This window comes from Thermobia domestica, chromosome 14, assembly GCF_964235325.1.
Source record: "Thermobia domestica chromosome 14, izTheDome1.hap1.1, whole genome shotgun sequence".
NCBI lineage: Eukaryota > Metazoa > Arthropoda > Insecta > Zygentoma > Lepismatidae > Thermobia > Thermobia domestica.
This window is the reverse complement of record NC_137467.1, coordinates 62,272,592-62,299,119: the sequence shown is the minus strand read 5'-3', so window position 1 is coordinate 62,299,119 and position 26,528 is coordinate 62,272,592. Positions and strand designations below refer to the sequence as shown.

At 37.0% G+C, this 26,528-nt stretch overlaps 1 protein-coding gene across 1 annotated transcript in view; it reads left to right on the top strand.

Moving 5' to 3' along the window:
• The first annotated feature begins 1,247 nt into the window (after positions 1–1,247).
• Positions 1,248–26,528, top strand: part of LOC145669692 (nischarin-like) — a 36,903-nt gene continuing 11,622 nt past the window's right edge. Inside the window, exon 1 of the mRNA XM_081737980.1 lies at positions 1,248–2,081. Coding sequence (XP_081594106.1) covers positions 1,641–2,081 — 441 coding nt within the window. The 5' untranslated portion in view covers positions 1,248–1,640. The remainder of the gene's footprint in view (positions 2,082–26,528) is intronic.

The window sequence follows — 26,528 nt, the reverse complement described above, 5'->3', positions numbered from 1 at the left end:
GGCATTGCCGGGGACGTGTGCAAATGCTCTTAGGGTTGTCGGCCTGGGTGAGCCGATCTAAGCCGATGGCTCACCCAAACCGAGACGAACAGAGCTGATAGCTCAGTTGGGGTGAATCGATGGCTCATCCCAACCATGCCGGCTCAAGCATTTCGCTCCGTTGAATTGAACCGAGCAAGTTTACATCGGTACCCAGGTTGAGCTTCTGTTTGGGCTCAAAAATTCGACCGTGCAGGTCTCAGCCTTGATGGTAAGAAGTAAAGTATATACTTAAATTGGTGCTAACGACATTTGAAGCGTCGTTATAAAATCCTTTGTCGTCTCGTTATCGAGACGAAACGAGATACAAGCAGTCTCCTCTCGTGAACAATACTAAAAGTATTCCACTTTATCGCTTACATTTCTCATGGCTTTCGCTTTCCAGTCTAATCATGCCATGATTTTAAAACGAGTTAAAACGAGCTGAACGAACGAGCCATTTATCAAACTCGATTCAACTTGAAATTCGACCCAAAAAACAGCGACTCGGTTCGGAACTCGACTGGAGAAAATTACGTTTGACTCGACTCGTACCCATTCCTAGAAGGCTATTCCTAACGTTGAATTAAAGGAATGACGAAGTTTACAACAGAAATTATTGCTCCTCTTTGTTAATTCTTCCTCGGCCGGATTATATTGGAGGGGCAAGGACCCCACCTCTAAATATTGGGGGGACCAAAAGTGTCCTGCCCCCCCAAAGTCGGCGCCTATGGGTCTCATAAATATCAATTCCGCCTCAATAACTGCAAACATGTAGACTTTATGACGAGTAATGAATTTACGCATTAATTTTTAGAAATTAGTAGGGTGTACGATCAATTTTGTGAGTCACTGTATATGTTGACCAACAGCTATTTTTTGATTCTAAGGACACTAAGGAACATTTCTAATATAATGGATACTGTTCTGCAGAAGGGGAGATATCACCCCTTTGGTATTTGGTCTACATGTTTTCCAGTGTTACCATTGTATTTATGTAGAAAAAATGTCCCTGTAGTTAAAAGTAGGGTGGTTTATATTATTAATAACTCGTGTTACTACTAAAATAACTTTAAGATAATTATAGCTTAATACATTTATTTGACTAAGCTTGTTACTTTCGAAAAAAGTTATTAAATTTAAAATGTATTATTAGATTACTTTTATTTCAAGAGGTTTAAGCATTTACATTCTAAAAAAATAAGCGTGAAAGGCAAGAAGTAAAATACTGCTTATTTTGACAGTATAGTGAATTTAGTTCACTAGTTCATGGTCACGCGGTAAAAATATGTAGAAAACGCCCACTAAAACGTAAAACATAATCAAGAACTATAATTTATTTAAAAAATGGATTGACAGTGTAACACAATAACTGTTTAAATATTTTGAATGATATTTATTTCATAATCGTACAGACTGATGATGTAGTGCGAGTTATGTTCCAACTCGGATTTAATTGCGTAACACACTCGAAGAAATTGTGTTTGCAGTCTTGTGTTATTTGGAGTAATTTTAAAACATTTCCTTTGCAACATCATTAATTTGCACTTCTCAGCGTTGATGAACCAAGTATTATCACTGAATATATAATGTGATTTAACAAGTGTAATGGCATTTTGAAAATGGCTTGTTTCAATAATAATAGGCATGAGACAACTGTTGATATACCGGAAGTGCTACCGGTAGAGAATTATATGTCCTACCGAATAATTGTCAAAATTGCTGATGTCTCTTGGTATGTGTTTCACAGATACAGTGACTTTGTTGAGCTTCATGATAAACTAGTTTCAGAGCATAGTGTACCTAAAGATATTCTACCACCAAAGAAGGTTATAGGTAATAAGGATCCTGCATTTCTTGAGAAGCGGAGGAGTGATCTTTGTCAGTATTTGAGGACGGTGTTGAATTTTCTTCAGATGGCGATGCCACTGGAATTGGCAATGTTTTTAGACTTTCATCGATTCGATACACAATTTCTTATTCAACACATGGCTATTCAGTTTTATGAGCAAGCAGATAACTTACTGGAGTTGTCAAGGAGTTTTACGTTTAACCCATTGCAGGTCAGTAGTAGGTCTTGAAAGAATGAGAGTGTACCGCAGTTTCATTACACATTTAAATTCGTGTCTATGAGCGCCGAAAAGGTGTAGTATTTTGCAACATACTATTGTCCCATCTTTACTGGTAATGCATGCTTGGTGCTGTTGTCAACAAGAGCGAAAATCACGCAGTAGTGTTGCGTTCGTAGGGACCAGGCGCGTTAGCGAAGGTTGATCTATACACAAAATAAGATCTATTCATTTTATCATTTTCTAATATACCTCTTCTCACTGATGAGAGTAGTGATTTTCTCCGTCTGTAAAAGGATAACAACTCAGCGGGCAATGTAATATTGACTCTGGTACATGATAAGAATAAAGACCTTCGTACCACAGAGTAGGTTTTGTAATTTCAAGCTGAAAAACTTTTTTATTATTATTTATGAGGAACTACGTTGTTTATCATAAAGTGTTTCTTAAGGATTCCTCTGTGCACATTCACTTGAAGACGACTTTACTGTGTTGCGCGTAAATACTGCGTCCGGAAATATGCCCTAAAAACTACAGTATTAAAAAAAAATGCTGAAAAGCACGAATCATGTTTAACCAATTAAAAGCGGGAATGCAGCAGGAGGGCCTAGCGGTAGCGACAGGGGCTTCCGTAAGGGACAGGGTGTGTCAGCAATGGCGCGTAAACTAAGATGCAGAAACAAGCTTAGGTACCTTATCTGTCGACAACTTTGAGTCATCTAAAAGAAAATAGGGGTTAACTTTACAATGCCCACTCCAACTGGTGTATTCAGTCAGAAACGAGAAAGTACACCCTAAGTTTATGAAAATGGATCAAAACTTCCCTAACCCTAAGCTAACCCGTTACTATCCCTATTTTACTTGCTATACCTTTTAAAGTTGCCCTACTTGACGGTGCGCTGCGGACAAGGGTACCGATCCTGCCCCTCCCCCCCCAAGCTCATGTGGATTCCGCTATTGTATTTATGAATATACAATATTTGGCATAATTTGAATGCAATTTGTCTTAAAATCCTCATATATATGTATATATACCTTCTGCACCTGAAAGTCCCCCCCCCCTCAAATTTACGGAGAAATCGGCGCTCTTAGCAGTGGAGCCTGTATTGCACAGTTTACCCAAAAATAGCTTTCACTGCAAACTGAGCCAAGACATTTCAAACCGCCAATACGATGTTCACATTTGAATACGTACCTGCTCCTCCCTCTCTTTATTTTCAATTCCTTCCTACATTTGCCACACTTTCTGCTCAATTTCAATAATCATGCCGCTCCACATAACGTAATACTTTACTTTTTCGTCGCCAACACAGGTTGTTATACAATCAATCGGAGTGTCACATTCGTTGTATGCGTGCTAGGAATGAATTTCCTCACTACATCGTAATGGCTAACGTTAACATGCCACTACTATGGTAAAAGTGAAGAAAGTTGATGTTTTTGTTGGTTGTTTTTGATGCTGTAAGCGGCACTGTATGTGGAGGTAGAAGAACTATTTCGCGGAGAGGTACATTTCTTATGATATAGTAGCGCGAAAGGCATGGCGTTGGGGAAGAAGGAAAAGCATTTCGAAGGATATTTAGCGGAGTATTTATGTAAGAAGAGGAAACTCTAGGAAATTGTTGTACAGGATTTTCTTCTTGAAATTGGAAAAAGTTTACAAGCCTCAGTTTTGAAGGTGACTTCTAACTGAACGGGAATGTATGTCTGCACAGTGTACAGATGCTGTAATGTATGTTAGCGAGTGAAGCGTTGCAAGTATGAGACCATGACAGGTGCTATTGAAATTTTTATGATCGCCAAAACCCACATGTTTTGACTAACCTTGCTTACGCGTATACCCACCGTCGCTGACACGCCTGCTTTCTTCGGACGCACCCCTTGCTCCGCTCAGGCACCTCCTGCTAGCTCCTTCCCTGACTCGGTTAGGTAGCATTCGTGTTATTGTAGTAGCCACCTACAAAGGTTGGTTTGTGTTCTTGCACTGTGGCTTTTATGTCCCTAACGTAACTTAATGTAATCCAACAAAATATAACCGAATGCAGTACGTTTTGGTGCTTTTCTTAGTTTTCAAACTGGTCCGGCGATACGGCACTAAAGCCCACGTTTCTACTGGGTAGGATAAAGGAGACGGTATGATGAGAAATGAATGAAATGGTGGAATGAAGAAAGTGGGAGGAAACTTGAGAATCCCGAGAAAACCCACACACAGTGTTTGTCCACCACAAAGCCCAGTTGGCGCGACCTGGGATCGAATCAGGGACCCCACGCACCAGAGGTGAACGCTCTACCACTGAGCCACCGCAACCCCTTTTCAAAATAGTACCAGCTTGTAACACTTTAAAAGGAAAAATAACTACATTACACTCTTATTAGCATGAATTGGTAAGATTCTAGAACACTGGTCCGCATCTGTATTGAATTGTAACAAAGAGATAAACCAACCTGGCTTTAACACGTCTTCACTCGTTCTCGCTTGCTGGGCATTACTGTTATTTCAGTATTGAACTTTTATAAAAATATAATCTCGTTAGTTCCGAAGTGGGCCATGTCTAAATTATTCATGCTCTACTGTCCCTTCCGCCCGGTGACAGGCGTTTCTACTTGGCAACCTAGTCGACTACCCTTGGACCCAAAAAATAGAATATCTTTTAACTTACTTGCAAGTCGACTCGTTACTTTCGACTAGCAGGCGATTTGGAAGTTCTGGCATACGGAAGACAGTTGAAAATTTCGTCAGTTCAACTGAATCGACCACAGATTGACTGATGACGCATTTTTGTGGCTAAACAATGCATTAGTTTCAACTGTAGGAATAAGTAGTCATAATAGCAAATGTTGCAAGAAAGAAATTTTCGTTTATGCATATACTCGATTCATCTAACAGGCTGCAGTGGTCCAGTCGTAGAGCGTTCACCTCTGGTGCCTGGGGTCCTTGGTTCGATCACAGCTCGCGCCAAATGGACTTCTTGTTAGACAGACATCGTGTGCGTGGGTTTTCTCGGGTTTCTCCCGTTTCCTTTCACTTTTTCATCCCACCACTGCGTACATTTCTCATCATCAGCGTCTCCTTTACTTTGGCCGGCATAATCGTGGGACCTAAAACTGAAAGATTTCATTTGGACTTCTCTAACGCGTCTTCTCTCTATCCATACATCCTATGTTATCATTTGGGTGCTTGTGCTTCGTCATGCCTTGATGCAGATTAGATGCAATACTGTCTTGTAGTGACTACGTAGCAGAAGTTAGTGGAATTTTTCCCACAATTACATCGAGCATGCTTTATTTGTAATTAACATGGTTGTTAAAATTTTCCCAAACCCAAAATTTCTTAGATAATTACCACTGTAAAAAAGAAAAAAAAAGTTCAAAATTTGTTTGAAATAACAACGTTAATTCGATTATAATTACTTTCTTCAGTCGTGTTTCTTAGTACATGCCTAGTTTCAGAATTGGCTTAAAATATGTATTTGCCACATCCCATGTGAAATTTATTTATTTATTTATGACTTCTTTTACGTGGCGAAGTTGTCTCAGCAGCCTTCTCCGAGCACTTAACCACATACATATATTCTTTTTTTTTTTTTTTTTTTTTTTTTTTAAAAAAAAGCACCAATACATAGAAAATATTAACAAGTACAAAAGAAAAGTATTGAACCACATAAAAAGAATATACTACTTAATAAAAAAAAAAAAAAAAAAGTTAAAGACTTAATTGGTTGTGTGTTCATATATGGATTATTAATAATCTGGTAAAACGAAGATGCCTCATGTGCTATAGTCGAGACGTTCTATTGGTCCCCAACCGGCTTCCTTTGAACTCGAGCGGAAAATTTGCCCTAACCGCCCTCGTAAATAACACTCCAAATAAGCCATAAACGGCACGTGTTCGGTGTCGAAGTAATACGTTGTTGCCATCGCTAAATTTTTATTATTGATGGATACATTATATAATAATAATAATAATAATAATAATAAAACACAACAATCATCAAAGGAATTCAGTATAATAGTATGGACATGGGCGGTCAAGGACGGATTTCTGGGAGCGGCAAATAAAGATTGTATTTTTTTCTCATCAGGCTTTTGCGGCACTGCCTTGCGGGGGGGCGAGGACAGGGGCGAACTACTTAACATGTTTGGTTCGTAAAGCGTTATCGTTATGGAAGTTACATAATATTAACAATATGCTATATTTAAGAGTAATATAAGCCCATATCATGAAACTAATGATTGATTTCTTTTTTCTCTTCATTACAACATATCCAAATTGAATTCAAATTAAATGAAATATTTCAGTTTAACGTCCCACAAGCTAAAGGAGACGGAAGGAGGAGGATGCAATGAAAACAAAAGTAACGAAAAAACTAGATAAATCTGTCTTTCTGCGAAGACTACTGAAGAATCAGTAAGCAAGAGGGTGAAAATTGCAACCTCGCTTTCTTTTTCAGCAGGTCAACTGGCAGGCCACCCTCAACTGGAAAGACATGTTCAATTATCCCTCCCATGTAACAAAGAAACACGCGGTTTCCTTCAATTGTGTTCCGCTTCCTTTGTAGCCGCCTGGGGATGGTTCGAGCGATTTTACTATACCAGTATCCTTACCTTTACTTAAGAGAAGGGAATTTACAGAATTTTTAAATTTGGCAACTGTGGAAATGTGTACAGGATGGATTGATTTAAATCACTTGATTTTTTAAATAAAAATCGTTGATTTAAATCAAATTCCGAAATAATGTAAAGTGAAAATAGTAAAGTTCCGTTTCTGTTCTATTATTTCGATTATGGAAGATGATAATCATAATACAATGAGACTCAAATGTAGAGTATGTACAGCATAGTATGAAAACAAATGTCATACAGAGGATGATTAGGGAAAATCCCGTTCTGAACGGGTAACAGGGCAATCCTGTTTTCTTCTCTTTGTAACGTAGGGTTTATATTGTTAATCGTTAACTGTTCCAACGGGGAAATCACCATCGACATTTAAGACGAAAATTCTTTTATGTGCGCGTCTACATATTTGTTCCCAGATAATAGTACGTATTTAGAAGTGTCCTATTTTCCAGTCCTATTATTCACTGTTATCCTATCTGGGTGGGTATAATTTGCTTTACAAATATTTAAATTTAATGGAAGATTGCAACTTGGTACGCTAAATATATTCGATTTGTTACACGTAATTTACATTATCTTAGATCAGTTACATTTTTTAGTTTTAATGGCCTTATGCAAAGACGTTTTGACGTACGTTTAGCGCGTCATACTAAAGGCCTGATTACTGCAGGAAACATATGTTAGTCGAACTCTTTAGTACGGTACTAATCTCGCGTCAGAACGACTCTGCGTAAGGCCCAATGAGTTTTATCTATTATTAATTTTGTTTTAACGATAGCATAGTTCTAATGGAGTTACTATTCTTTCTGAAGTACACAAACTGTCTCATATACTAACTAATGGCTTACGGAACCCGAAGGTTCAATGCCGCGCTCACAAAAGCTCTCCACTGACTTCTATCCTTAGCCAACTGGATCCAGTTTCTACTTTGTAGTCCTATCTTTGCGAGATCCATGTTAATATTGTCCTCCTATCTGCGCCTAGGTCTTCCTAATGGTTGTTTTCCGATTGGTCTCCCAGTCAAGACTTAGAAAGCATTTCTACTTTCTTTCATTCTAGCTACATGACCTGCCCACCTAAGCCTCCTAGACTTGATGACCCTAACAATGTCTCATATACATCCTGTTGAAATTGTGTGAAGATAAATTACGGTACAAAGTGATAGAAAAGGTCCACGTGTCTTGATATTTAGCATAGTTTCTTTTTGTGTGTGTGTTTGTTTTTCATACAGCACATAATCTTCCAATTTTCATTCGTTTCAGTATTGGTTTGATGTATTAGATTCATTTTCTACAAAGCTAAGAAACTAGTTGACTTCGCATCTTTTTTGTTGGTTGACATTTTACATTGCGTTTAGAAAACGCGAATAAGAACAAAATCATGACAATTTTTTTAAATTTTTTTTTTTCAGTTGACATACTAACTATATAATGGAATTAATATTTTTTAATTAAATAAAAAATTTGAGGTTTTTTACACTACCAGGATTATGCACAGTAGGCTAAATAGACTGATGATTAATGAAACAATGAGAATTTGAAGGAAACGGAATAATTCCGAGGAAACCCACGAACGCTATGTTTTTCTCCACAGTCACATGGCCTGGGATCGAGCCTGGACCTCCCACATCAAAGGTGATCGCTTTACCACTAGACCACCATGCCCGCAATATTTTATTAAGAATTCAGCTATTCAATGAACCTTGAATCCTTTTGAAAACTATTAATGCTTACTGCTTAACTTACTGCTTAGCCTTCCTTGCTGGTCTGTCATTATTACGTACGTGTTTGCAGCACGTTGCCTCCCGATTTGATCCCCGATGACGGATCATAAAGAATTAAACACATTAAGGTGGTTTAGATTCAACTTTAAACTGTAGGTCCGCGTGTCATAGCCTTGGCAGTGAAAAGGAATGATAAATTTCAACAACTAATCAGCCTTAATACGCTTGGTTTTACCTTTGCCTTACTGTAATCTTTCGCCAGTCTATGTACAGACGTTTGTAAACATACATACGGGATGATCTTGAAGCTTTGCTGGCGTCTACTATTAATCCAATATTCTCGGGATTGCTGCCAGAGTAGGTGTTGCTGTGCTGAGCTTTCGTTACCATACAGCGGCAATGGTTTTATAGCTCTGAAGATGTTGCCGCTGTATGGTAACGAAAGCTCAGCACAGCAACACCTACTCTGGCAGCAATCCCGAGAATATTGGATTAATACATACGGGATGTTCGGAAACAGCACTAAGTAACTTTGGGAAATGAATTCTTACATCATCATCATTGTGTTAGTATTGGCAGGTCACTTGCCGCAACTGGGAAGTTTCCATGCTCCACAGTCTCCTCTTTACGTACGATTTTTCTATATTGATATCGTCCATCAGTTGTAGCCTCCTTTGCCCCTCTCCTCTTTCCTGTCCACTCTAGGACGCCCTTCATGATACAGTTCCTTCTTAGTCAATAGGCCAACCAGTTTCTCTTCCTCTTCTCAATAAGATCTAAAATTGTTCTTTTCTCCCCTACAATTTCTAATATCCTCTCATTCGTTTTCCGCTCGAACCAGCTATTTCGCTCCATTCTTCTCCACACCCACATTTCGAAAGCTTCCAGTCGTTTTTCATCATTTCTGCGTAATGTCCATGTTTCTACCACATACAGTACAACACTCCACACAAAGCATTTTATGAGTTTATTTTTTCTCAACTTTTTATTCAAGGTCCCACAGAACAAATTTTTCTTTCTCCTTTCGCTATTCCTATCCTTGCTTTTATTTTACGTTTATACTTCATATCACTAATAATACTACCCGGGCTATCGAGAACTATTACTTGTTCTATTTTCTCCTTTGTATTTCTATATTGGATACCGACCGGTTAGTTCCAATCACTGTGGTTATATATATATATATAAACATTTATTATCAACCCATATTCTTCACAGCCCTTTCTCAAGTTTTCCATCATCTTACTGATTTTCTTTTCAGATTCCTCCACAAGTGTCATATCATCTGCAAACCGTATGTATCTAATCATCGTACCCTCTACTGAAATGCTGTATTGATTATGTAGGCTCTTTTTCATTATCTCTTCTAGATAGATATCAAATAATGTTGGCGAGAGACAGCATTCCTGTCGAACTTCTGTTCCAATCACACTCTCTTCTGTTATTTCCTCCCCTATTCTAACACTTACGTGTTGGTTCATACGTAAGTTTGTTATGAGTATTCGATCTTTCCATTCCAATCCAGCCTTCTTTAGAACTCCGAACAACAATTCCAAATTCATGCGGTCAAAAGACTTTTCTAGATTATTAAATATAAGATAGGCCCTACAATAAATATAAGATAGATACATATAACGAAGAATAGAGATTTAAGCACAGGGAGAACCTAAATGTCCAGCTGTAAGTTACAATATCAGGTATATTGTAATATATGCTAATGTAATGACGACGATATCTTTTTTATATTTATTTCATTACGGTTTTTTTTTTTTTTTTTAACGGAATTAATCCCTACTTTCACGAGACGTTTGTTCTTTGTTTTCCCCTATGTATGAGTTTTAGTGCTAGACTACTATAAAGGAAAAGGGAGGGAAAAATAAACATGACCAGAAACTGAAACCAGTGTTCCTAGTAGTAGTTGTTGTTGTTGTTAATTCTTGTTTAAGATTCTGCCTTTTTAAATTTCCTCCGGTGTACAGGCAAGCAAATTTCAATATATGAATCAAATCAATACGAAGATAACATGATACGTCACTTTTTGGCCATATTCAGTTTTTCGCTCCGGTAATTGGTCACACTGAGATGTGCATGCTGAAAGGAATTGATAATTACTTAATTAAGAGTTCGTATTTAACAGTATATATAATATAAACGTATTCATTTATATGACGTCGCCATCTTTGCAAAAGCATCAGTGTATCTATTACAACTCTGTGTAAATCCAAAAAAAATTTTGTTACTAGTTTCACTTACACCCGTAGTAATTTTCAAGAGATTTCAACAGGATTTGTCCCTGTCAGTGTAGTAAGGAAGATGTCCTTCGCATTATTATTTACTTAATAAGGCAACCAACTTTTTTTATACTCTTATATTTACCGTGTAAAACTTTCCAGTGACTTCCTTTCCCTTTATCGGTCATAATATACGGAGAGAAAGAAAGAAAAAAGTAATAATGCCAAATTGAAGCTCATGTTTCCCTGGTCAAAGTTAAATGCACAGATTTCATAATTTCTTCATACGGAAACAGAATATAAATTGCGTCTGGAAAGCACTCACATAACTAAGTTCTCTAAAACGGCATAAAATTATAAGTATACAACTGAGGAGAAAAAGAGAAATAAGTAAATAAATAAATAAAACGATAAGCATTCTTTAATCAGTAAGCAGTCACATTTGGAAACGTTCACAGGGTAAAATATACAGTAATACTGAAGTGAATTTTATTGTCTTTATCATTGTTTACATATTAATTCTTTTGTTTCGTCATTAATCCCATTGTTCATCCAAATTTCCTTTATCAAAGTTTATTTTCAAACCCTTCATTCTAATGTAAAGTATTATTCAAATACGGATCTTCCTACTTTGCAAGAGGGACAAATATCTGAAATACGTTTTTTGTCTTTAAGCTTATTCATTTCTGTTTTTCTATTTTTGTTGAGATTAACCTGGATTTTTATGGTCTCATTTGACTGATTTTCTCTTCAATGTTCTTTATTTGTGAAAATGTGCCTCTGGCGTGGGAGACCCGGGTTCGATTCCCGGCTGGAGTTCAGGTGGTTCGGATTCCACGTTAATGAGTAGGTCTACGTCTTATATAGCTTTGTTGCTGAAAAGGGACGTTAAACTCCAAATGATCTCATTTATTTGTAAAAATGCATTTGGCATTACATATTAATTTAATAGTATTTAAATTTTATTGATATTTGCAAATATTAAAATTATGTGTCGCAGAATTGCCCAAAGTAATTATCATTTAAGTAGAGTAGAACAAGAAGTATGTAGAAAAAGTTAAAACTGCAGTTGATTTCGTAGACAATGGAAGAATACTTCCCCATCTAACTGAATGGTGGAGGTAATGAACACTCTCTATAAGTGTTTAGAATTACACAAATGCTTAGATAGTCGTGGTATCGGTCAACAGTTTTCTTTAGCGTCCCAAATGTGTTTGTTTGTCGTTGTTTCCGTATTTTCTTTTCCTCGAGCCGATATATGTTAGATTACAATCACATCTAATATCGTATATACCGGAATTCACTAATTCGTCCACGTAGATTTCATCTGTTAGTGGGGGGCCGCGGTGGCTCAGTGGTAGAGCGTTCACCTCTGGTGCTAGGGGTCCCGGGTTCGATCCCAGCCCCCGCCAAGTGAACTTTGTGGTGGACAAACACCGTGTGCGTGGGTTTTCTCGGGGTTCTCCCGTTTCCTCCCACTTTCTTCATTCCACCATTTCATTCATTACTCATCATCACCGTCTCCTTTAGCCTAACCGGCATAACCGTGGGACGTAAAACTCAAAGATTTCATTTTCATTTCATCTGTTAGTGATTTCATTAAGTTCTTAGATGATATTTAATTGCGACCTTGAATCCATATTTAAGTTTTCTTGTTTAGACCTCAAAAATAGACTTTACTATATGGAAAACGAAATTAGTGTTATAGCTTCATTTTTACTAATAATGTTGTTGAGTGCTTTCTCTCTTTCATATATATATATCTGTCTATTATTTGCGAATGTTTCAATTTTGAGCTCTCCATTCGATAGAGCATCAAAAACTATCTCAGAAAGTTAATGGAATTTTTCGCGTCACTCTTGCCGTTTCCGAGATATTGGCCACGGAATATCCGATAATCCGATTTCGGAAGGTTTAAGGAGCCATATCTCGGAAACCATAAGTTATAGAGAGATTATATTGGTGTTGATGAAGCTTACTGCACCAGAGAGATCAGGTCAAGAATTGTCATAGCCAAAGAAGCATTCAGTAAAAAAAAGATCACTTTTAACTAGCAGGCTTAATATTTTACTAGGAAAGAAGTTGGTCAAGGGCCATATATGAAGTATTGGACTGTATGGTTCAGAGACTTTGGTATTACGAAAGTTAAAGAAGAAATATTTAAAAAGCTTTGAAATGTGGTGTTCTAATGGAGAAGATAAAATGGACAGAGAGAGTAACAAATGAAGATGTTTTGAAACGGGTAGGAGAGAAGAGGACGGTTTTAGCCAACATCATTCATAGGAAGGGCAATGGGATTGAACACATCTTGCGAAGAGATTGTCTTCTTCATACTAATATAGAAGGGAGAACAAAATGGAGTTAAAGCGAGGAGTAGGAACGACGATCAATGATTCGAAAAATAAAAAGGGGCGGCGGTGGCTCAGTGGTAGAGCGTTCGCCTCTGGTGCTTGGGGTCCCGGGTTCGATCCCAGCCCCCGCCAAGTGAACTTTGTGGTGGACAAACACCCTGTGCGTGGGTTTTGTCGAGGTTCTCCCGTTTTCTCCCACTTTCTTCATTCCACCATTTCATTCATTACTCATCATCACCGTCTCCTTTAGCCTAACCGGCATATGCGTGGGACCTAAAACTTAAAGATTTCATTTCATTTCATTTCGAAAAATAAAAAACTAAAAAGAAAAGTAGTAGAGGAAGCTGAAGATCGAGAAGTGTGGAAATAACATTTCCGGGCCAAAAAAGAACATGAGAAAAATATTATTAATCCTAGGATCTGCTAGAAGATAGAAAAGTTAATACATACATACAGTTCTATTTAATGACTTAGTGTTGGAAAGTTTCGTTATATCTCAGTTGGACATATTTTGTTTTTATATTTTTATTTTTATTATTTTTATTTTTAAATCAGCATGCGAGAACGGTTCATCTAGCTGTACTGCAGAATAGCCTGTACATTAAGGATCTCCTTCGTGGCTAAGTGGTTAATGTACGCGCCTTTGGCGTGGGAGACCCGGGTTTGATTCCCGGTGGGAGCTCATGTGGTTCGGATTCCATGTTAATCAGTAGGTCCCGTCTCGTATAGCCTCGCTGCTGAAGGGGACATTAAACTCAAAATCAACTCAACTTAGTCTGTACGTTAATGTAATTAATTTTTGGATTACAATTAAATATAACAATACCTTGTAACACAGGAAGAATAAAAAGGAATATTCTGGTAAGATTACTAGTCACCCCCCCCCCACCCCTTCCCCCGCCTTAAAAAGGAACGAGGTTCGTTTATTCGTTTACTTTTTTCTAAACATGCGCAAAAGGTTCATTATTGTCTCGTTTGTCATGCAGTATCCACCCGTCCTAAAGTATTGTTTTTGTCCGGTTTCATACATATCGATAATTTGATCATCTCGTCAATTCTTTATTTCAGAACCGGATCCACTGTCTGAGTTCACCGATTGCGCTGAGTGAATCTGTTCTTTGATTCCGTCAAACTTAAAATCTGGTTCCTTATATGGATTCTATCTTGTTCCACAACTTCCTTCACTAGTATGTACAAATTTACAGTACAAATCATAAACGCCTAAGTAAATTGGCTTCTTATACAGTATTTTATATGAAGTGCATAAACCTATCCCTTCATTGAGAAAATGGGTCTCGAAAGTCTCAATATGTAGATAATTGATTATTGGATAGTAAGTTAAAGTTCACATTTTACGATGCGCGTTAGTGAATAAAAGAATGTATGTATTCATAAATCTGTGTGTAGGTTTCTCATAGGGACAATAATTTCGACCACTTGATTATTCCCATCAGCAGGTGCTTTCTGGCTGCTGGTTAGGATCCAAAATGACAACTTGAAAATAGCTGTCCTTGCCTGTGTAATATTCGGAATGAGACTTGTCCTTACCTGTGTAATTTCTCTTAAAAAATTCTTCACAGTTTTGTACAGAAATGTTTCAGAATAACTCTGGAACGACTGGAATAATTTCAACCGAACTATGTACGCTGATGACCTAAAACATGTAAATGAAATCTAGGTGGACAAGACACTCTACTTACCCAGGGGTGAGGGGCGGGATGAGAAGGAGAGATATGTAAAAATAATCGAAAATAACCGATATTAGTGTCGAATCCATAGTTTTCGAGGTCCTTTAGGTGAATAGGGTCAGCTCATGCCGTTAAGTCTATGGCAGTCCTTCATTGAAATGGGGCAGGCAAAACCCCTAGAGGGAGGGATGAGAAAAGGTGACACGTAAGAATAATCGAAAATCACTGATATTAGTGTCCAGTCAGTAGTTTTTTAAGTTGCTAAGGTAAATAGACACACACCCAATGTCTTGTAAGTAAATGGTCATCCTTGATCGGAATAGTTCGGACAGAACCCTTAGGAGTGGGGTGAGAAGGGATGACATGTAAAAATAATCGAAAATCACCAATATTACAGTGCCCGAGAATTATCCTGGCAGTGACGTAGACTTCGCTCTTGCTCAAATGCTATCCCACTGGTTAAAGCAGACGTTTCGTTCAATTCAACGTCCAATCCCAGGAAAGAGAAAATGCGCGAACACAAATACCAACTTAAAAGCACGCTCCCTTCTCTACAACAGGAAAGCGAAAGGAAATGAACCGAAATGGGAGATTCATTTTTGATAAATACACTTCTCATCTTTGTATAACGATAACTGGAGTTCGAGGAGACATAAATGCTACATTTTTTGCTATTATATTTATATAACTTTCATGAAGAACATGGTTATTTTATATTTGAATTTTATATTATAAGTATGTGGAAAATAATTTTAAATGATAGCCATTTATGTTTATTCTGTTCTAACAACACTCAGATTTCAACATGCTACAAACTTTCGTTCTATTGAAGACAGACACAAACATGCTGTGGACGAAATGGGAAGGGAAGTCCAAAGTTTATTTTAAAGAAACTCCAATGTCTTTACCTATCACGGTCCTTGAGTTAGAGGATGATATGTGAACGTGTTTCCTGGTCGCGGAAACAGAACGTGGGGGTTAGTGAATGTAGCTTCGAAAAATATAACATTTACCAATAGGACATAAGAACAACACTTCCAGGAAAAACACAAAAACAAATTAAAAAAACAAAAGCGAAATGAACTGAACTGAAAAGCACGTGTTTTCTTTGTGTAGGGCTGTTCAGTCTGTGCTGACTGATGAAAGTTGTCAATCCTTTGTTTTATTCTCGTTCTCGAAATTTTGTATATAAGAATGGGTGATAGTATCTTAAAGAAGGACAAGCCGTTGCATTGTGATGCAGGAGACATTGTTTTTAATGTTTACAACTTTTCTTGCAGCAAACAATAATAAATCTTACAGTTTTCATGAAACCTCCCAAGCAACATGTGTCAGTGAGAGATCCGTGTGGCGAATTGTCAAAGAGAAGGAGTAAAGTCTGGACAACCTGTCGTAACACCCTGTAAAGCAAGGCCAAATACACAGAAAAGACAAATAAATTTAGATTCTTTCGATGAAGTAGTAGTTCGTAGAACAATTCACAATCTCTGTGCTGAAGGCATTGTCGCCACCTTAAATAAATTATTTTGCGAACTTAAGAAAAGCATTGACTTCAAAGATTCTGAGTGGGCATTACAACAAATACTGCGCATGTTGGGATTTAGGTTTTAAAAAAAATTCAATTGGAAATAGAAAACTGCTTTTTGAAAGGAAAGATATTGTCGTTTGACGACATAAATATAGGATCTAATCTTATTTTTTCTTTCTTTGTCGTAACAATGCACATATATATGCTGGTATTATTCAAATACATTGTTATCTGAATTCTCTCTACTTCGCTACCAGCATTATTTTAAACTGTAGTTACGACGTGACGTGCGAAGCGTGCAGTGTGCCATCTAAGCACTATTTGTGAATAGCGTAAATTGGTAGCCTTGCAACTGAGAGCGTTGACGTCACTGCCAAGATAGTTCTCGCCGACTGTAGTGTCCAACCAATAATTTTCGAGGTCGCTGAAGTGACTAAGGACACACCGAATGACATGTAAGTCCATGGTCGTCCTTCATCGAAATGTTGCGGAAAGAATCACTAAGGGTGGGGGTAAGAAGACTGCTTGCAAAATCAAAATTGCAAAGTATAACCACATCTCATCTACATCGTTCCAAGTCTACTTCGTTCCTTCAGTACATATTTTTGTGTCTAAATATTTTGTGCATATCTATTCGTTTCAAGCACTAAGAGGTCAACAGTATCGTCTGTAGTAAAAAGTTTCAACAATTCCAGAGTATCACTCTTATCATTTATATTAACTTGAACATCACTATTTTCACAAACACCTCGGAAAACACAGAAGTACGATTGAGTGTCTAGATTGTTCCATCACTACTATTTGGCTGTTCGTTTTCAGAAGTTTCCATATCAGAAGATGATACATCAGAGAATGAACAATCTGAATCACTGTCGCTAGAATTCGTCAGACAAGAGGCAGTATCTTCTTCTAGGTTGCGTTTACTTGCCATTGTTACTTACTTTTGTCACCGTAACAGAATAATCACGAAAACGACCAACTAATTTATCCACAGAAACATGCACAAATATTTCTGCAGTGACACTTTTTCAGTGAATTTTTCTTTCTTCTTCTTCTTCTCGTACTCCAAAATCTACCACAGAATAACTAGTCCAAAACATTAAAATCTTTACCATAAAATAGAAAAAAAAAAAAAAAAAAAAAAAAGACGGATTATTCGTTCAAACACAGGTCCGAATACGCGCACACTTCTCAGAACGTAATATTAACGTCAAACACAGAATGTACAAGTACTCCTGACGGATTATTCCGAAGAACACAAGGAAGGGGTTAATGTATATATATTATTCATTTCGCATCCCGAATTTTAATTATATAAAGTTCCTGTTTATACTGACACATCCATTCACATCCATTAAATTAAAGAAACTGTACAAAAACTGAGTAACTTATTCCCTGAACAAATAATATCCTTCACGGAAATAAGGCCGTTATTTTTTCCCTTTTCTTTAAGCATGAGGAAAATAAAAAATCTTACCTTGTACCCATAACTTCCATTTGTGTTAAAGTGATCCTCACAATATTTCGATCCCATTTGGAATCATCCTCAGACGCAGACATAATGCTAGTTGAAATCTATTTATCGATTACATTATATTACTTTCAAACTTGTAAATAGAAAAATCGGAACCAAGTGTTCCGCGGTATACCTCTGTAAATCCTATTCACCTCTCCTGAGCTTTTGTACAAACAAACTGTTGTATTGACTTCTGTAGCTTCTTAGTGTCCTCCGCTGTTGTTGCTGAAACCTGTTAACGGGCTTGCAAGATAATGGAACAAATGTCATTTACCCTTTGTGCACTCAGTGCGCTGAGAAGTTAATTGAGTAATTTTTGTGAAACAGTGTCTCTGTTGAATTTTCACATTGACACTATTGATTTTTGTTTTAATTTTTGTATTTTAGTTTAATAGTTCTACTTATTGTAGTTCCTTTTCCATTTTTTTCCCTTCGAAAATGTCTTTCCGAACTCCAGCTTCCGTACGGGTTATAGAGATCGAAGTTTTCGCATCAATATTGATATTTGTGATGTTCTGAAGTGATATAATAATGTAATCTAAAATTAGATCCCAGTTGGCATCACGTCTGCGCTTGAGGATGAGTCCAGAGAAAATCGAAATATTGTGAGGGTCAAGACTTAAACAAAGTAAGGTAGGATACAAAGTAAGATTATGAGTTTTCTTAAACACAGTTTAATAACAATGAGAAAAAAATAGTTGGAATTAATGAAATTTATGAACTGGGCTTGGAAAACGGGTTAGATAAATAGAAATAAAACAGTCTGATACATGTTTGAATAATACTAATACAAAGTAAATTTCCCGAAAAATGTATATCGTTACCCTTGTTGCCCACTTCATTGTTTACCTTTCAGATCGCTCATAAATACGGATTCAGGGTTGATTTTAAATAATAAGTGAATAAATAAAAATAAAAAATAAAAAAAGTTAATTGGATATAAAATCTATGCAGATTAATTAGTCGATTTTTGATGCTTAGAGAGCAGGGTTGGCTGGTTTAAACCATGGTTTATGCCAAAAAAAAAAAAAAAAAAAAAAAATGTTTGAAAAAGCGTAAGTGTTCGTAAAATCTTGATGAACACACATTTGTGGGTTATCACGTTTCACTCCCGTATATTATTCGTATTATATTCAGACCTAAATTCCCCATTTATTACTCAAAGAGATTACACTTCAAATGGAACTTCTGTTTGTTTTTAAATTTTATTTTATGAATGTTTCTTTTGTGATTTTTTTATAGTTTATTATTGATATGCAATTGCAATCAAAGAAAAATGCTAAATATGGTTTCGTTTTAATAATGTTTACTATTGATAAAATACATCGAAATGCCGTACCTTTTGGGGGGAGGGTCATACAAACCCCACGAGAGGCATTTATTGAAATCAGAAGTACCTATTTATGTATAAATGGGTCAGAGCCAAAGTGGACTCAAATAATTCGTATCTTTATTCGCTTTACATACTGATATGCAAATTAAGTCGTTGTATTTCTTTAACTTGGACTAATAAAAAATCTTAGTGAACTAACTTGGACTAAATTAGTTCTTCTGTGCTTTGCAGTATTTTGAAAGTGTCCATATGTAATTCTGTATAATGGCTTGAATTGTGCAACTGTTTATCTTTTTGTCCTTCTGAAATGACTCTTGACAATTATATTAACAAGTACGTGAAGATCAGTATAACGTATTTTTTTATCAGGAGTCCTTCGTGAGTGAGTCGGCAGACGTATCGCTTTTGTGGCCACTTAGTCCCGGTTTTGAGTTCAAATGGAGGGCATTTTCTCTCGGATGTAAGCCGAGAAGCGGTTTGGATTCCGCTTTAAGCTTATGTGACCCTTCCAGCATAACCCGATTGTTGCATAATAAGACTAAGGCAAAACCCTTATTTCTGGCCATGTGTAATATAAATATATAGAGCAAGTTATTTAAACCATAAAAAGCTGGTTTAAACAAAAAAAAAAAAAAAAAAAACGTTTAAACAAAAAAAAAATTTTTTTTTTCAATAAAAACCAAGGGTTTTTGCCAACCCTGTTAGAGAATGAGACTTGATTGTATATCGGTATAAGGAAGAGAACTATATAAACTAGAAAGATGACCCGGTTAAGTTTAACCTTAGTATCTTTTACGTTCTTTTTGAGGCGCTTAAACTGGAGTTCCTTGTAGTCTAATTGTAGGTGGCTGGTTTTGTAGAAAATAGTTGTCGGCAGTGACGTAAATAAGGTGGGAAACGGGTCTTGTGCCACAAGCGCCGGTTTGAGAGGGGGGGTATTTATTTTCACTATAAGGCAAGGGAAGGAGTTTTAGCAAACTAAAGATCATAAAAGTTAAAGAAACTTAACAGGACAACGACTCACCAACCTTAGGATCATATCCATAGAGGATAAGTTTGCTTCAAAGCTATCTTTTGAGGACATTGTGAAACTTTTGCAGCCAAAAGAGCATGAAAAGTTAAATTTTAGTTCCAGCTTTTTATATATGCATTTAGCGTACATCGATTTAAGAGATTTCTAAAATATCCGAGTATAATACTCGAGACAACAGCTTGACTGTTTGTCATAATTAAATATCCTATTCTAAAGCAACAAAGTGTTGATTTATCCTACACAACTTCAAGAAAAAATGGAATAGAAGAATTACTTTGTGATGCCAATATCTGTACTCGACGAGCGTTTTAGTTTGGTTCGTCAAGGGGGAAGGGGGCGACTAAGGCGAGTTTTTGGCCCCGGCGATAACTAGCCTAGTCGCGTCGCTGGTTGTTGGTGACCTCTTCAAAACTCTTATTTCCATCATGTTCTTCCAAAATGAAATTAAATGAAATTTTTTAAGTTTTACGTCCCACGATTATGAAGACGAGGCTAAAGGAGACGGCGATAATGATAAATGAATGAAATAGTGGAATGAAGGAAGTAGGTGGAAACAGAAGAACCCCGAGAAAACCTACGCTCACGGTGTTTGTCCACTACAAAGTTCACTTGGCGCGAGCTGGAATCGAAGCAAGGACCCCATGCACCAGAGGTGAATGCTCTACCACTGAGCCACCGCGGCCTCCTACGTTCTTCCAGTTCACGTCTTTTGCATTACTTCCCTCCGATTCTAGAGTTTGTGGAAATCTAAGATCTTTGGAGAATCGCATGAATTGACGAAATCAGTATGCTGCAGTTCCACTACCTCAAAAGGCTGCTTTCTACGAGCCAGCTTGAGCACAGGGACCAGTTGTGAACGCACATAAATATTTGAGGCTTGTTTAAACAACATATTAAAACAAATTACTCATTAAGGTGAGCACATACATACACACAAATAAAACTTTTTTAGATACGACTGTGTGAACGACAGAAACTTACCGTAATTTCCCTTGCAAAGTGTCGTATCTTGAGTTACGTTAGTTCGAGAGAAATTTAATTCTCTATAATTGAGATCCGACGAACATCAAACTGCTCATTCCACAGTTATATTTAGGAATTTAGATACAGCTATTAAAGAGGATTATAGAGCTCCTAAAGGGTTGAATTGAGTTGATTTTAGTTTAGCGTCCCTTTCAGCAGCGAGGCTATATGAGACGTGGACCTACTGATTAACGTGGAATCCGAACCACATGAGCTCCCGCCGGGAATCGAACCCGGGTCTCCCACGTCAGAGGCGCTTACGCTAACCGCTTAGCCACGAGGGAGCTCAGAGCTCCTAAAGGGGAATTCGGGGCTGGTCTTAACTCAAAAATCGATTTTTTAAAGATACGACACTTTGCAAACAAAGGGACGATATATATCTGAATTTAGAAATATTTGATAAACACTCGAGGGCCGCAGTGACTCAGTGATAGAGCGTTCACCTCTGGTGTATGGTGTTCTTGGTTCGATCCCAGCTCGCGCCAGGTGAGCTTTGGGGTGGACAAACAGCGTGTGCGTGGGTGGGTTTTCTCGGTGTTCTCCCGTTTCCTCCCACGTTCTTCATTCTACCATTTCATTCATTTTTCATAATCACCGTCTCCTTTACCCTAACCAGCATAGCCGTAGGACGTAAAACTTAAAGATATCATTTAATTTTCATAAACGCTCGATATTTATAAATCTATCACTTATAAAACTATATTTGCAGGAAATAATATTCTGTGTTAGAATGTGTTGATATAAAGTCTTCAAACAACTGCAGTCTTGAAATCAATATAGAAGGAGTTATTTTTATTCCATAGAAAATAAAGCGTGCTTATACTTTCATAGGAACAAATCACAAGTTAATTTAAAGTTCTACCTTCAAAAATAATAAATATAGTATTATTTTAACCCTCGCACCACCAAAGGGCGGGCAGGGGGTATTTTGTGCCCATCGCAATGTTTTTTTTTTTTTTTTTTTGTAATTACTCTTCTAATAGTTTCGTACATGGGGTCCTTGGTTCGATATCAGCTCGCGCTAAGTGAGGTTTGTGGTGGACAAACACCGTGTACATGGGTTTTTCTCGAGGTTTTCCCGTTTCCTCCGACTTTCTTCATTCCACCTTGTCATTCATTTGTCATCATCACCGTCTCCTTTAGTCTAACTGACATAATCGTGGGACGTAAAACTTAAAAGATTTCATCTCTTCTAATAGTTTCTTTAAAATTGTAAAAAAAAAAAAAGAAAAAAAGAAAAGAAAAAAAAGTTATTGCTCAACATGTTTAGCTAAAGCATATACCTTATGGTGGTGCAAATTGAACGTTAGTGTGTCCCATAGACATAAAATACCCCCGCCCCGTTGGTAGATGTGACTGACATTTATAAGTGTCACTCCTAGATGGCAGTGTAATCTCTATATCCCGCCTTTTCTGAATTTGGCGGAGTCTTATCCTGTGTACTCTTCACTTAAGTCACTGTTTTATTGTGTATCATAAATTTGTTATTTTAAGTTGATGAGAACAAAGTACCGCCCCGTTGGTAAGGAGATATGTCTGTCATTAGCAGTGTCACCCCTAGATGGCAGTGTAATAAATAGCTGTTAGTCTTATTCTGTGTACCGTTCACTTCAGTTATTGTAGATCTCTGTGAGAGTTTGTAATTTGTTTCTTTGTGAGATATATTTAATTTTAACAGATTGGTACAAAATGACCCTTTGTAGTCTGCGTTACAAAAAATACCTAGGGGTAGTACGAGGGTTAGTTAATAGTGTTGAGAAAGCAAAATCATAACCGAATATGAATTATTGTTTGTAAAGGAGAGAATAGTATTGTGGCTGTGATTAGTTTTAACTTCATGTATGAAGTTTTTATAATACACACCGTTTTATAAACGTTCATCCTTGCAGATCTGTACATGTTTCCAGTTATTGCAACATCGATTCCTAGGAGAGTTCTCAACTTGAAAAATAAAATTTCCAGTAGTGGTTCATTTTCCAGCAGTGGGTCCTGTCTCATATAGCCTTGAGGCTGAAAGGCGACGTTATATTCGAATCGCTTAGTCCATCTAAACTTTAAATCACAACTTTCGAACTTTTTATTTTGGTCTTTTTCTTTCGCTTTCTGTTCCGTTGTGTTCTGTTTAATTCTGTTTAAAATTGCAACACAATTCCCTAAACGTTCCTCATTATTCACTAATACATACATAATTTGTACGTATTATGTACAAATACTACACCGTTGTGGTCTCTTAACTAAAATATAATAAAATAGAAATTAAGTATACAAAAAAAAAAAAAAAAAAAAATCTACTGTAAAGATTTAATACTGTTCTGAGCAATTTCATCGATCAGAAAAAATACTCAGTGCTACTCCAGCCTCCTTTCCTTCAGAAGCTTACCGGTTTTGCTCATCACATAGGGTCCATATTCGTATTCTACCTCAAAGCGTAAGTATTTCTCCGATCAGCTCAGTAAGTGATCGCCAATAGAATAGACATGGAACCTTCATGCCCTTATTACTAGAACTATCTCCTTGAGACAAGCCGCACTTCCAGCGAAGAAGTGCTAGCAACCTTCTTTCTCTCCTCAACCATAGGTTGGTGGTCAACATAGAAATTTTAAAACTTTCCTCTCCCTTGGGAGAGCTGTTTTATACTTTAATAAGGTCTCTCTTCCTCGTAATTGCATCTAGATGTTCTATCTTTGGTCTTCTTCTTCCTGGTTTTCTTCTGTCTTTGTATGAACACGGAGGGCCAATCAGAGTGCCGAATAATATGGCCAAGCATCAACAGAAGTAAGACTGTAAAAGATCCCACTACAAAGATAATGCATACTCTCTATCATTCCGTTAGTTACGATTCTTCATTTTCGTACATTCACTCGTGTCCGGCGTTTAATGTTGGAGAAGCCAGACTCTTCTTTTGGTTCGCATAAACTTTTACTCTTGTGGTGCACGAGTTCTCTTTGCATGTTCCAGAAACTTAGCCCACTCCAATAGCACATTTGACCAATTCTTCCATGTAAATATCCATAAACTCTTCTCCCAGACTGGTGCACGTCCCTTAGAAAAAAGACAAAAAGTCACTTCCGTCACTATCTGATCTACGAACCTACCGTTTGATTGTAAGCCTGTTATTGCATCCCGTATCATTACATTCACTCCTTTCACTACTTTTATATTTACATTTTTTTTTATTAAAAAAAAAATATTACTAATTATTTTCCGTACGTTTTATTTTGTATTCTCTCTCACTATTATCAATAATTTTATTGTTATTACTTTAATTTATTTGCTTATGCTCTTACTGATCAATCCATCTCATTAGTTTTATCATCTAACGCAAAAATGTCGGAACTTTCAACTTCATACCACTATCCTGTAGCTATGCATTTAAGTATGATGCCTAGCTAGATGTTTGTTTTCTGTCTTCGTATTATTATTTTTTTTTCTTCCTCTCAGATAAAGATTTAGAGGTTGAACATATAATATTCCTTCTGTAGTGTTGTAAGTGCTATATTTACGCATTGACCAACGGGAATCATGGCCCGAAGCGGCAGTTTTTTCTGGAACCAGATAATGTTTGAGGAAGTATATTATTTCCTATTATTATTTATTTATAATGCTGCGGTATATATCTAGCTATTGTCTATATCTCCTTCGTGGCTAGGTAGGAGTGCATGCGCCTTTGTCGCGGGAGATCCGGGTTCGATTCTCAGCCGGAACTCATGTGATTCGGAACCCACGTTAAGCTGTAGCTCATATAGCCTCGCTGATGAAAGGGATGCTAAACTATTATTGTATTTATTGTGTAAACTGTCACATTTATTCTTGTGGTGCACGAGTTCCCCTTTACATGTTCCAGAATACAGCCCACTCCAGCAGCACATTTGGCCAATTATTCTACGTAAATATCCTTAAACCCTTTTCCCAAACAGGGCACTTCCACGTAAATATTGATTATTCACTTCACTGTTCCAAATCTTCTACATTCGCACTCATCGATATTGAGAGTTGGCAATTTTATAATGGCCCGGGTTGGCAAAAATGTTAAAATATGGCCCTGAGTATTGTGTAATGTAATGTTGTTACTGTTTTTTAGTAAGCGATTTTTGTCCTTGCCGCTTTTGAATTTTTTCTTGCTATATTAATTTTTCCAATATTTATTTGCGAAATATTAATAAAATCGTGAACCATTTTTGAGAAAAGAGCAGTCTTTGGTAAGCTGCTCCTGTTTCTGGATGTAGAACTAAAATTTGAACTCTTGCCTTCTCAAGCTAAAGTTTAAATTTGATATCCAAGTATTGAACTGAGTGTGTGAGAAAAGACAGACGAACATAAAGAAATATTTATTCAACATGTACGAGACCTGATTTGCTTAACAATTCTATGATTTTCTTCATCTATCATTTCTCGAAAGTGAAAAGGCGGATGTAAAAGGAATGTACAATTACGAAGCAATAGCTTAAAAATTTATGCTAACAAAACACATAGAACATATACGAATTGAAACATCTCGAATTTTAAGGTTACTCCTTACTAATTCATGTGTTTTCTTTATAGTTTTCCTCATTTGTTGAATCTTATTTAGTGAACGTAATTGAAAATTAGCTACAATCAGAGAAACACGAAACCTCTGTGTACCAAGTGACTTCCATTTTGATTGCGCTGCCTTCTGCATATTAATAATTAAAGAATATGAAGCTGATACAGATGTAGCGGAGGGCGCTGTTCTGGTCCAGAGAGTGAGTAATCTTACGTTGTTGAGGTTGTTTTCGAACCTTACTGTTAAAAATGTAATTGACGAGCAAAAGCGTAATGAAGTGAAATTTAGTCAGGTGTGAAGGACATGCCGACCCATAAAATCAGAAAGAAAATAGATGGAAAAATGAAATCTTCCAGTTGTGTGACCCGCACTTATGCCTTGTAGGCTAAAGGAGAGGGATGCTTAACGAAATAATTGATCGAATTAGAATGTGGAAGGAAATGGGAGAACCGCGACAATACCCATGAACAAGATATGTTGACCACGAGCATGGCCTGGGATTGAAGCAGAGACCCCTTTCACCAGAGATGAACGCTATACTATTGAACCGTCATGCTTTCACACTATACAGTGACCTACAGTTCCTAGAAACGGAAAAGGAGGTAAAACAGGATGTCCATCGGTCACGAAAGTCATGAAAAAGTCACGAAATTTAGCTTTTGGGTCACGAATTATTATTTTTTTTCTGTGCAAATATAAGTATAAACTGGAAAATTTTGTTGATTAAAACGTCAAAATTCACCACCAAAAATGTCTCTGGTCGGCTTTAGATGCTACCAAATCGTAAACAAACCACACTTCTATCGCATGCATGAAAATTCGGGACCCAAATCCGCACCCAAATTCGCTCTTGAGAATGTTACTAAATGTTAT